Raw genomic sequence first — 12636 nt, forward strand, 5'->3', positions numbered from 1 at the left:
TTAGCCCTCTCATAAATAGCACATATAAATGAATAACTAACTTGAACTAACTTAATAGGATTGAAGTGATATTTGGCTTAAAAAATCGGTCGCCTGGCAAAAAAAAAAAAAAAAAAAGCCAGACGATGTGCATTGGGCCGCGGCTCTCTGACGCCTTATTTTCTGGGCCCCGGCCTGAAAAGTTTGGGAACCCCTGCTCTAGTGAGACATAGTGGCCAAATGTCATCTATAGCACATTTAAATGCACATACATTTTCCTGGGATTGTGTGCTTCTATTCCCGGGACAGAACATTTCTTATTTTCGGGAATAATATTAATCCCTAGTATGGAATGTATATGCAAGGAAAGTGCTATGTGATTTTATGAGATGGGCCTATCTGCTTTTGTAGACAGCTGTCATCACTGGAGACATTCGCTGGTCATCCTTCTATTGCTTGGAAATACAATTTCTGATCATTCCAACGTTCTGTCACCTGGAGAGTGGTTTTATTATCTGCATCGTTCCCCATATGTTGCTAGCTTTTGGGTCATTTGAATAAATTCATGTGAAATGTAGGTTAATATCCACAATGAGGATCATTCCCTTTCTTTGAACAACACAAACGTTCACTGTCCTTCTTATATAAATTTACATTTACATTTAGTCATTTAGCTGACGCTTTTATCCAAAGCGACTTACAAGTTCTGTACGACAAGTCATCAGGAAGGGCACAACTCTATCAGCTGAGTAAAAAGTTCATCAAAGTGTTGAGTGCTACAGTGTAGGTTAGTTTATTAGGACAAGTGCATGACAGTAAGGTTAGTTGGGTTAGTTGGGGTTAGATATCCTTTTTTTTTTTAACTTTTTTTTTCAGATAATGGTTGAAGAAGTGCGTCTTTAGTCGACGGCGAAAGATTGGACGGGTTTCGGCTGTTCTAACTGGGGTGGGTAGTTCATTCCACCATTGTGGGGCAAGGACTGAGAATAGGCGGCTTCTCCTTGATGACCCTCCCGGAGCTCGGATAGAGTAGGTCTGAGGCGGCCAGAAGATGCAGAGTGTAGGGGTCTTGAGGGTGTGTAGTTGGAGACCATTGACCGGAGGTAGGCGGGAGCGGTTCCCTTTGCCGCACGGTATGCTAGGTTGAGGGCCTTGAAGCGGATTCGTGCAGCAATGGGGAGCCAGTGCAGGTCCCTAAGAAGTGGGGTGACATGGGCCGACTTCGGTAGGTTTGAGATCAGGCGGGCCGCTGTGTTCTGAATGAGTTGAAGAGGCTTGGTGGCAGTGGCCGGGAGGCCAGCGAGCAGTGCGTTGCAGTAGTCGAGGCGGGAGATGACTGTTGATTGGACGAGGAGTTGGGTGGCTTCTTTTGTCAGGAAGGGGCGGATCCTTCTGACGTTGCTCAGGAGGAATCTGCAGGTTCTGGTTGTCGCTGCGATGTGAGCAGAGAAGTTCAACTGGTCGTCGAGGACAACACAAAGGTTCTTGGCGGTCGGGGACGCGGTCAGAGCTGCATTCTCGACTGTGATGGAAAGGTCGGTCAGGGGGGAGGATTTGGCCGTCAGGTGGAGCAATTCTGTTTTGCTTAGGTTCAGTTTGAGGTGGTTGGTCGTCATCCAGGCGGAGATGTCAGACAGACAGGCCGAGATCCACTCATAGACGTGGATATCTGAGGGAGGGAAGGAGATGTTACCCAGTGATTTAGTGTAGAGGGAGAAGAGAAGGGGTCCTAGGACCGAGCCCTGGGGGACACCCGTCCGCAGGGGGCGGGTGGCCGACAGGGTCCCTCTCCATGACACTTGGTAGGAGCGGTCATTGAGGTATGATGTCAGCCATGTCAGCGCAGAGCCAGCCACTCCCATTCCTGCGAGGAGGATCTGATGGTTGACTGTGTCGAAGGCTGCAGATAGATCTAGGAGAATCAGGACAGAGGAGAGGCCTTTCGCTTTTGCTAAGTGAAGTGCCTCTGTGACCGCAATGAGGGCCGTTTCTGTGGAGTGGCCAGTCCGGAAGCCAGACTGATTAGGGTCTAGGAGGTCATTCTGTAAGAGATAAGCAGTAAGTTGGTTGGATACAGGGGCGGCTACGTGGTGCAGTGGGAAAGGCGCTCGCAACGAATGCTGGAGACTAGGCTCGAACAGGTGGCCTCCTGTTCGAGCCCCGCTCTCCACATTGCTTTCAGTTTAGCTGGTCGTCCACAGTAATACACATTGGCCGTATTACGGGGAGGGAAACTGAAGGGTGGGGATCGGGCGTTGTGGACAGCGACTCCTACAGGTCGGTTGGTGCGCCTGCGCAGTAGAATCAAGAAGCGACGGGGGCGGGGCCCCTCCAAAGGCCAGACCCCCGACGCTGAAAGATCGAGCCGCGCAGGTGAAAAGATGCGACGGCTGTTACCTCGAGTATCGGAGGGGACTCGTGCTATGTATGACTTAGTCCACATTGCAGCCGGCTTGTGGGAGGCAAGAAACAACGTTCGAAGACAGGGGAGGGTTGAATTGGACGATATGAAAATTGATGGGAGAAAAATAGAAAAATGGGAGAAAAAGTGGATCAAAAAAAAAGTTGGTTGGATACAGCACGTTCAAGTGTTTTCAAAAGGAAGGAGAGAAGAGAGACAGGACGATAGTTGCCTATGACGGTGGGGTGCAGGGTTGGTTTTTTTATGAGCGGCATGACTCTGGCTTGTTTTAGGGAGGTGGGGACCACCCCCGAGTTGAGTGAGGAGTTGATGGTTGCAGTTAGGAATGGGAGGATGTCTGGTGCTATGGTCTGGAGGAGTGGGGAGGGTAGCCGGTCCAGCTGGCATGTAGTCGGACGGTTCGACATTACCAGTGTCAGGGTCTCGGCTTCTGTAATGGGAGAAAAAGATGACAGAGTGAAGGATGAGGTTCTCGATTCAGCATTTAGAATGGGTGGGGGTTGGGAGAAGGAGCTGCGGATGTTCTCCACTTTTTCCTCAAAGAAGATTGCGAAGTCTTCGGCAGAGAAAGATGAGGGGGGAGGGGGTGGGGGGGGGAGTGAGGAGGGAGGACATGGTAGCATGCAGTTTGCGAAGATTCTTGGCAGAGGCCTCGATCCTATGGTGAAAGAAGGAAGCTTTGGCATTTATTACAGTGCACAAACACGCACAATCAGCTTTTGTGTACGTGTTATTTATGAATGTGTGAAGACTGTCTATTACACACAGAGGGAACTGTCTGACCACTTTCAAACTAAGTACAGAATAAAAAATACTTCCAAATAAACTTTCATGATAATGAATATGTAGGCTACATGTCAAAAGGGCAATACGTTTAGTTAATGTAATCTACTTGCACAGATGTATGCTATATAGCCTAGTACTATTCTTACTGAATTAAACATACATTTAAACAATTCATCTTTTGTGGTGGATCAACATAATTCACCAACGGAACTATGTGTTGGGGATAAGGGTTCCGCATGGACCATATTGTTTGTTACTTTCCTGTCGGCTAGCAAGTAAACGCTTAGCAGTGGTGCGTTGGTGATTTCATACCTGGTTGCACTGTGTTTTAATATGGGTGCGCGCATGCACATAAATGTTCCCTCGCGTGCGCACAGAATAAAGACGATGCCTAATTACCTCTAGGAATGGAATGTAACACATTTCATTCACAAGTTGTGTGTGAATGTATCCGAGGACGTATTTGAACACACCCGACGACCTGAGCTATTGTTATGCAAAGTAGCCAGGTGGGTAATTGGCGAGTTGGCGCATCAGTCGAGTGCAGCGTATTCCTGTGTGCACACACGCTTCTGCTCACAGACCCGGTTGCACGGTGTGCAACCCCGTCCCATGACCAACGGACCCCTGCCGCTTAGCGTTGTCTTTCGACACCCCGCCTCAGACTACTATCCTTCAGCACTACACTTTCATGATTATGAATATGTAGGCTACATTTGGTAACATTGAATAACAGAAGAGCTAACGTTAGTCGACCGAAATCAATTGGCAACATATCACAGGTACTACTATCTAGCTAGCTAGCTGGCTAACTAGCTAACGTTAGCTAGCTCCTGTCAAACGAACGGTTTGGTATGACCGTTATGTTATTTATATTTTACATTAGCTATTTATGGGTAGAATCTTTTTATTCTAGCTCACTAGATCAGTCACAAACTGTTTATTTTTGTATAGCTTGCTAGCTATGTAGCTAACATTAGCTAGGCTAACGAAGCTGTAGCTAACGTTACTTTCCAGACAAACCCCACTCTACAAGCATTTTCCAAAGTTCATGATTTGAAACGTATACCGCCGGCGGACTCGGCGCCTACCGTCTGAATGTAATATTAGTGGTTTTGACACTGCAACGCTTTCACTGTAAACCATGAAACCAGTAACCGGCCCATGCCTACTCCAGGCAAGCTTTCACTGCTGCTGGGAACAACATCAGACCACAAAAGGTGTACATTAATTCAAAAGAAAATAGTTGTTGTTGACCAATATGAGAAATATTCAAGCACAAGAACAGTAGGCTATATTCAGCATGCACAGCAAACATTACGCTGATGATCTGCCCAACAGTATCCAAGATTAGCTGTGGAAAGAGGGCACACAGACAGACACGACCAAACGCATCTCGAAACATTGAGGTACAACATGCGAAAACATGTGCATTTGCTTTGTTTTTGCATTTTTGCACATCCACATATCTACATTACAAACACATACACGTCTATTACATAATTTATGGCCGTAAAATTTCACATTTGGCAGGTACATTAGAATCGTATCGCCACACTGACTGGCTAAAAAATGGCTTGCAGAAACCCTGATATCACTTACCCATTTAAATCAAAAGCTCGGATGAGTATGTGTTGGAGGACCTCCAGCGATGTTATCTGAGGATCAACGGCAAAGGAGCGGAAGTCGGCAGGAAGCACCCCTTCACATTTCTGAGAGGTGTTGAGAAACAAATCTTAAGAAAAAAAACAAAGAACTCATCCGTCACTATTTGAATTCTGAGTAGAGACCAGTGTATCAAGAGATCAGTGTATAGTATTCCCCATGCCATCATATAACTTACATGCAATTTGATTGATTGAAAACTTTATTAACAGATTGCAGAATGGGTACAGTACAGTACAGCTCAATACATACAATTGTTAAGGGGATGAAGACCAGAGAAAGACTTTCGTCTTGTTTACATCATTGTCCCCCATTGCCTAGTTACAGCTTGGCCTAGAGATGTTGAGTTGTTGACTAAGCATATAGGTAGCTAAATCATCCACAGCAATCATGTCTATGTTCAGTATCTGTAATGTTAGTTAGTAACGCCGTTACGTCACTGATGCTGGCAGCCAGGTGGGCCATTCACTGAATGGCATTCAGTAGCATCACGACTGCAGCAGGTTGGTTGGTTTGGAAAGTCGCATCATTGACTCTGGCCTTTATTGGTTAGTTTAATGTTGGCTATAAACGCCGTTGTTGTTGATCGACACAACCCATTTAAGCCAGTTAAAGCTATAAAGGTTAGCTTCTATCTCAACAACCGAATCCTAGCCTACAGATCAGATGGACGTTTAGTCATTATGCTCCTACCAACAAAAGGCTACCGTTATTAGTGCACCAGCTGAACGTTGTTCAATACAGTAACGTTACCTCACAGGAACACGTCGCTAGCTTGTCAATACCAAACGCGGTTTGCAAGCATTTAAAAGAAAAATACGATACTGATGTGAAAATGTCTTACCCCCATCGAGATACAGCCAGCTAACGTCAGCCCACCATCAGCTGACAGAGTTGGCTAGTAGCCGCCTAACGTTCATAACAAAAAAATCTCTCTCCTCTCTTACCTTGACTTTGACTCTCACCACCCCTCTCTCCTCCTCGCCTGCCATGACGCTCCGATTGGGAACACGATGGTTTGTGTTTGAAAATGTTTTTCAGTTTACGGTGACATTGTGATCAATAATATGAACAGATGCGGCAACTCATGTTTTTTCCCTCTGTACCGTACCGTGTGCTCCATCGCCAGCACGGCGTCAGATTTCCTCTCACCTGTTTCCTGTCTTAACGAGACTAGTCTCTTTCACAATAAAAGTACCCATTCAAATATCAAAACTGGCTAAACAACTCTGTGGCTATCACACGGAACGCATCAGATAGCAAGCCCCACTAGATGTATTAATAATATCCGTATGCCAACTTGATCGCTAGAGAGACATAGAATGCCTGTCTGTGATGTGACGAAAAATATACTTAAATGTTTAGCGCTTTACATTGCTAATACTTCCGGTTCTTAATTGTACATTGCTTTTAACTTTGCAACCGGAGACTCTCAAACTCAGCTGCACGTCATGGACATTACATCATTGTTTGAGTGCGTGTGTATATATATATATATATGAGAGAGAGAGAGAGAGAGAGAGAGAGAGAGAGAGAGAGAGAGAGAGAGAGAGAGAGAGAGAGAGAGAGAGAGAGAGAGAGAGAGAGAGAGAGAGAGAGAGAGAAGAGAGAGAGAGAGAGAGAGAGAGAGAGAGAGACCCTGATGTAAACAATACGAAAGTCTTTCTCTGGCGAGAGCAGGCAACTGCACCTCCTCATCCATCACCCTCATCATAGGGGCCCCCCAGGGCTGTGTTCTGAGTCCCCTCCTCTACTCCCTGTACACACACGACTGTGTGGCTCAGCGGAGTAGCAACACAATCATCAAATTTGCTGACGACACAGTGGTGGTGGGCCTGATCTCTGCAAACGACGAGAGGGCCTACCTGGATGAGGTCAAGGTCCTGGCGGGATGGTGCCAGGAAAACAGCCTCTCCCTGAACGTCAGCAAAACAAAGGAGATGATTGTGGACTTCAGGAGGTCGGGGGTCAAGGACTACAGCCCCCTCAGCATCGACGGGGCACCGGTTGAGAGAGTGAACAGCTTTAAGTACCTCTGAGCCTACATATCCGAGGACTTGACATGGACCACACACATTGACAGTGTTGTGAAGAAGGCACGACAACGCCTCTACTTCCTCAGGCGCCTAAGGAAGTTCCAAGTCAGTCAGAAGATCCTTAAGAACTTCTACTCATGTACAATAGAGAGCATCCTGACTGGCAACATCACCTCCTGGTTTGGGAATAGCACTGCACAAGACCGAAGCAGACTACAAAGAGTGACGCGTTCAGCCAAATGCACAATTGGAGGGGGGCTCCCCACCCTCCAGAACATTTACAACAAGCGGTGCAGGGGCAAGGCTAAGAGAATCATTAAGGACTCCAGTCACCCGAACAACTGCCTCTTTGAACTGCTGCGGTCAGGCAAGCGATACCGGAGTCTCAAGGCGAGCACAGAAAGACTCAGAAGAAGCTTCTATCCCCAGGCCATCAGGCTGCTCAACGAACAATGAACACTACACAACAACCATCAAACGCACATAGCACACACATCCACACGCACACACTCACTTTAAACAAACACACTGTAGCACCCACTCCCCACACTTTATAGCACACACTCACTTTAAACAAACACACTGTAGCACCCACTCCCCACACTTTATATTTATTGATAAAGGATTGCACTACAACTCGTACACCTTACTGTAAATTGTACCTAAATTGTACCTCATCCCATTTCTGCTTTGCACTATATAGTATTGTATATTAGTACACTGCATAGTATTGTATATTATATGGTAACTCAGTTACATCTATTCTGCATCGAACATTGTACATATGTCTATACTGAACACTGTGACCTCATTTTCTACTTCTAATTTACATGCTATACTATGTTATTTGATACTTATCTTGTCTAGCACAGTCTCTGGAGCGTAACAGTAAGAAGCATTTTGTATAAAAGTATTCTGTACTTCTGTATGACAACTATTAAAGAAACTTGAAACTTGGTCTGCATCCCCTTAACAATTGTATGTATTGAACTGTACTGTACCCATTCTGCAATCTGTTAATCAAGTTTTCAATCAATCAAGAGAAAGTGATATAGGGGGAAAGTCCTTTGATGTTATTAAAAGGTTATCATAAATCTGAAGTGGACGCAACACACAACTTGGCACGCATAATAACATGGCCTAAGCTAATATTCAAACCTAGGATTATGAAGGAAGTAGGTAAAAGCACTGCCTACCAAATGTGGCACGGTCTCCCTTCCTTCTTCATTTGCTGGCCTATCCTGTCAAATTACTCCACCTCACTGAAACTACAAAATCTAATCTACGAATTCCAATCTGGCTTCAGAACATCCCACTCCACTGACACATGCCTTCTCTATTTAAACGACCACATCAAACAAGAGGTGGACGCGGGCAAATACTGCGGCATGGTCATGCTGGACCTACAAAAGGCCTTCGACACTGTCAATCACACCATTCTGATTGACAAGCTAAAAGCAATTGGTTTTGATAGTCTATCAGTGAGCTGGATGCAATCCTACCTGGAGGGGAGAGAGCAGATGGTGGAGGTAAACGGTACCCCCACCCCCCCCCCCCCCCCCCCCCCCACAGTAAGCTGTGGTGTTCCACAAGGAAGCATACTAGATCCGCTACTGTTCCTAATTTATGCAAATGACATGTCGTCAGCTTGTGACTGCAACTTGTTCCTGTTTGCGGACGACTCAGCCCTGCTGGTCTCTGACAAGAACAAGTTACAGGTTGAAAAAACCCTCAGCTCAGAACTAGGCAAAATCTGCATATGGCTCGCTGATAACAAACTATCATTACACATGGGCAAAACAGAGTTTGATTGATTGATTGATTGATTGAAAAGTTTATTAACAGATTGCAGAATGGGTACAGTACAGTACAGCTCAATACATGGACCCTGATGGAAACAAGACAAACGTCTTTCTCAGGTCTGCATCCCCTTAACAATTGTATGTATTGAGCCGTACTGTATTGTACCCATTCTGCAATCTGTTAAATAAAGTTTTCATTCATTCATTCAAGTAAATCCTTGATGATCAACACTCCGGTACAGGAGGTGGCGGTATGCGCCTAGACCTTGGTAGCGACCCCATCCATTAAATGTATAAGAACTGAAGAAGAAGTTGAAGCAGAAGAAGCTGCTTTTAGGGATAAGCCTGAGCTAATTTGTATTCAGGAAACCTGGCTGAAGCCATGTTTGGATTTTGTCATTCCAGGGTATGACAGCTTGAGGCTGGACAGACCTGGAAGATCAGGAGGGGGGTGTGCAACATTTATAAGGAATGGGATTCAGTATCGGGGCGTGGATGTGGGAACTAGCCTTGAGTGTGTGGTGGTGGAGGTATGGACAGAATCTGGGTCTATAAAAGTGGTACATTTTTATAATCCTTGCGAGCGTTTGGAAGCAGCAGGGTTGGATGGGATTATGGGGAAGTGTGAGGGTGGGTGTATATGGGTGGGAGACTTTAATGCTCACAACCCTTTATGGGGCAGTGGGAGAAAAGATCTTAATGGAGCTGTGGTGGAGGAATTTCTGGATAGGAATAATCTGGTTGTGATCAATGATGGGAGACCTACCAGGTTCCATATACTCTCTAATTCTGTTAGTCATATCGATCTGACTTTCTCCTCCCCTAATTTAGCTAGGGTGGGGGAATGGGATGTGATGGACATATATACAATGGGGAGTGATCACTACCCGATCTATAGTAGGTTTGGCAGGAGATTGAGAATTGAGGTTGACGAGGTAAGAGTAAGGTTCAATTTCTCCCGTGCTAATTGGGAAGAGTTTCAGCAGGTGTGTGTAGAGTTGGTTGGGGAAGTAGACAGTGACGGCTCTGTAGATTCATGGAACTCCTCCCTGGGGGATATGATTCACAGGGCAGCTCTGAAGGCGGTTCCTGTGAAGCAGGGGCCAAAACCTAGAGTGATAGTTCCTTGGTGGAATAAGGATTGTGATGGTGCGGTGAGGAACCGTAATCTTGCTTTCAGGCGGTTGAGGAAGCACCCTACAGTGGAGAATGCGATAGTTTATAAAAGGCTCAGAGGAATAGCTAGGAGGGTTATTAAGGACACAAAGAGGAGTAGTTGGAGGAAGTTCTGTGGGACTTTGGGGCCGGAAACTCCTGTGAGGGACCTGTGGTCGGCGTGCATAGGATGGGAGGGAGATTTAAAAAGAGGTCTATTCCGGTAATGATCGCAGGGGGGGTGGAGGCGGTGTCCAATTTGGAGAAGGCTAGTATGCTGGTGGAGGCTTTCAGGGCTGTTCATAGTTCTGAGAGTCTCGGGGAGGAGAGGGGTAGGAGGAGGAGGGAGCTCCTGGCAGCCAATCAGTGGAAGTTGGAGTGGAGTTTAGATAATGTTAATCCAGTTAATGTCTTTTTTTCTCTAAAGGAACTGAAGGATGCAATTGCAGCAGGAGCAAGAACTACCCCTGGGAAGGATGGTCTGGGCTACGAGCTTTTTCAGCATCTGGAGGAGGGGGCTCTCTTGGAGGTTCTGGCACTGATGGGTAAGGTATGGGAGGAGGGGAGGCTTCCGACTGACTGGAAGCATGCGGTCATAGTGCCGGTGCTGAAGCCAGGGAAGAGGGGATCTGACCCGGCGTCATATCGGCCTATTGCTCTGACGTCGGTGTGTTGTAAAATTATGGAGAGGATGGTGACCAATAGGTTGGTGTACTTTTTAGAGACCAAGGGTCTATTGTCAGAGTTTCAGAATGGGTTTAGGGTGGGGAGGTCCACCATGGAGGCGGTGGCAGTCATGGAGGAGGATATCAAGAAGGCCTTTGTGAACAAGGAAGTGGTGGTGGGGGTGTTCCTTGACATAGAGAAAGCTTATGACTCCCTATGGAAGGAAGGGCTTCTGATTAAGTTGTTCGACCTGGGGGTCAGGGGCAGGATGCTGAACTGGATTCAGGATTTTTTGAGAAGGAGGACTATTCAGGTCAGGGTTGGGGGCGTCTGCTCGGATACTGTGGAGGTGGAGAACGGCACCCCGCAGGGGAGTGTAATTAGCCCGGTCCTTTTTAATGTGATGGTAAATGATATTTTCAGTGGCGTGCAGGGGGGGCTCGGGCAGTCTTTGTTTGCGGATGATGGGGCCTTGTGGAAGAGAGGGAGGAACGTGGAGTATGTGATAAAGCAGGTCCAAAAAGCCTTGGACTCAGTGGAAGCCTGGGGGGAGAAGTGGGGCTTTAGGCTTTCGGCCCCAAAGTCCAAGTATATGATTTTTGGTTTTAAAAGGAAGCTACCGGAGGGGGGGCTAAGGATTTATGGGGCGGCACTGGCTAGGGTGAAGGAGTTTAAATTCTTGGGTGTCTGGATAGACAAGAGGTTGACGTGGTCCTCTCATGTCAGCAAATTAGTGGATAAGGGTGAGAAGGTCGTTAACACTATGAGGTGCCTGGCAGGGTGTGACTGGGGGGCGGACAGGGGGTCCTTGACCCTAATCTATCAAGCGATGTTAAGATCTTATATGGATTATGGGTGTTTTATTTATGGAGCGGCCTCTGTGACGGTTCTGCATAGGCTGGACGTTCTCCAGGCAAGGGCTCTGAGGCTCTGTTGTGGAGCCTTTAGGTCCTCTCCGGTCCCTGGCCTGCTGGTCGAAATGGGTGAGATGCCCTTGGCATTGAGGCGGGTCAAGTTAGGGCTACAGTACTGGGTGAAGTTGAGCGCCTCCGGCCTGGCCTTCCCTGCTAGGCGGCTGCTTCAGGGGTCATGGGAGTCGGGGGGTAGGGTCAAGCGCAGGCCTTTCTTTGAAGAGGTGAACCAATGGGCTGGTAAATTGGGGCTGGTTCAGGAGGACCCGCCTCCTTGTAGGAGCTGGACTCCGGTGCCGTTCTGGCTGATGCAGGAGCGGGATGTCAACCTGTCCTTTTTAGAGGTGGATAGGGATGGGATTCAGGCGGATGTGGAATCCTTCCTAAAACTGGAACTGGAGGTGTACCTGGGGGTCTTCACTGATGGGTCCAGGGACCCTGTCTCTGGAAGGGCTGGGTTTGGAGTATATGTGGCCCAGTGGGATCTGCGGGCTGGGCTTCGGATTTCAGATGGGAGCTCAGTCTTTGTGACAGAAGTGCTGGCTATCCTCTGGGCATTATGGTGGGTGGAGGATGTCAAGCCGGAGAGGGTTCTTCTGTGCTCTGACTCAGCGGCGGCTTTGGTGGCCTTGAGAGAGGGCAAGTCAAAGGCTCGGCCTGACTTGATTCAGGAGATTTTGATGGTATTGTTTAGGCTGGAGAAGGTTGGCTGTGAGGTAAAGTTCTGCTGGGTCCCAGGGCACTCAGGAGTTGTAGAGAATGAATAGTGGATGGCTTAGCCAAAGGCTCATTAGGTAGAATGGCCCCGGATCTGTCTGTACAGTTAGGGGGGGCTGAGCTGAGGGAGAAAATTAGGGAGGGGGTTTTGAGGGAGTGGCAGTGTAGGTGGGACTCGGAGACCAAGGGGAGGCACTTTTATTCTATCCAGCCCTCTGTCAGGAGGATGGGGGCCCCTTTTGGGGGGGCTAGAAGAGACTCTGTTGTAATCTGTAGATTATGGTTGGGGCACTGTGGGCTTAATCAGACGTTGGGTACAGTAGGGAAACATCCTTCTGGGTTATGTGAATGTGGGGGGGTGGAGTCAGTGCAGCATGTCCTGAGGGATTGTATTAAAGGGGAACTATTTTACTATTTCTTTCACTATTTGGGCACTTTTACACAATTCCTGTGAGTCTATGGAACACCTCTGTAATATATATATTTTTTTAATTCAT

The 12636-nt window shown here is 47.3% G+C and overlaps 1 protein-coding gene across 1 annotated transcript in view; it reads right to left on the reverse strand.

The window, feature by feature from the left end:
* The window catches only part of tbc1d25 (TBC1 domain family, member 25), a 33110-nt gene extending 27206 nt beyond the window's left edge, over nucleotides 1-5904 (reverse strand). Inside the window, exons 1-2 of the mRNA XM_084333118.1 lie at nucleotides 5800-5904; nucleotides 4790-4899 (exon numbers count right to left, since the gene is read on the reverse strand). Of these exons, the coding sequence (XP_084189244.1) occupies nucleotides 4790-4899; nucleotides 5800-5844 (155 nt within the window). The 5' untranslated portion in view covers nucleotides 5845-5904. The remainder of the gene's footprint in view (nucleotides 1-4789; nucleotides 4900-5799) is intronic.
* Between the last annotated feature and the right edge of the window lie 6732 nt (nucleotides 5905-12636).

The sequence above is a fragment of the Notolepis coatsorum genome, assembly GCF_963971535.1.
Source record: "Notolepis coatsorum genome assembly, chromosome: 17".
Classification (NCBI taxonomy): domain Eukaryota; kingdom Metazoa; phylum Chordata; class Actinopteri; order Aulopiformes; family Paralepididae; genus Notolepis; species Notolepis coatsorum.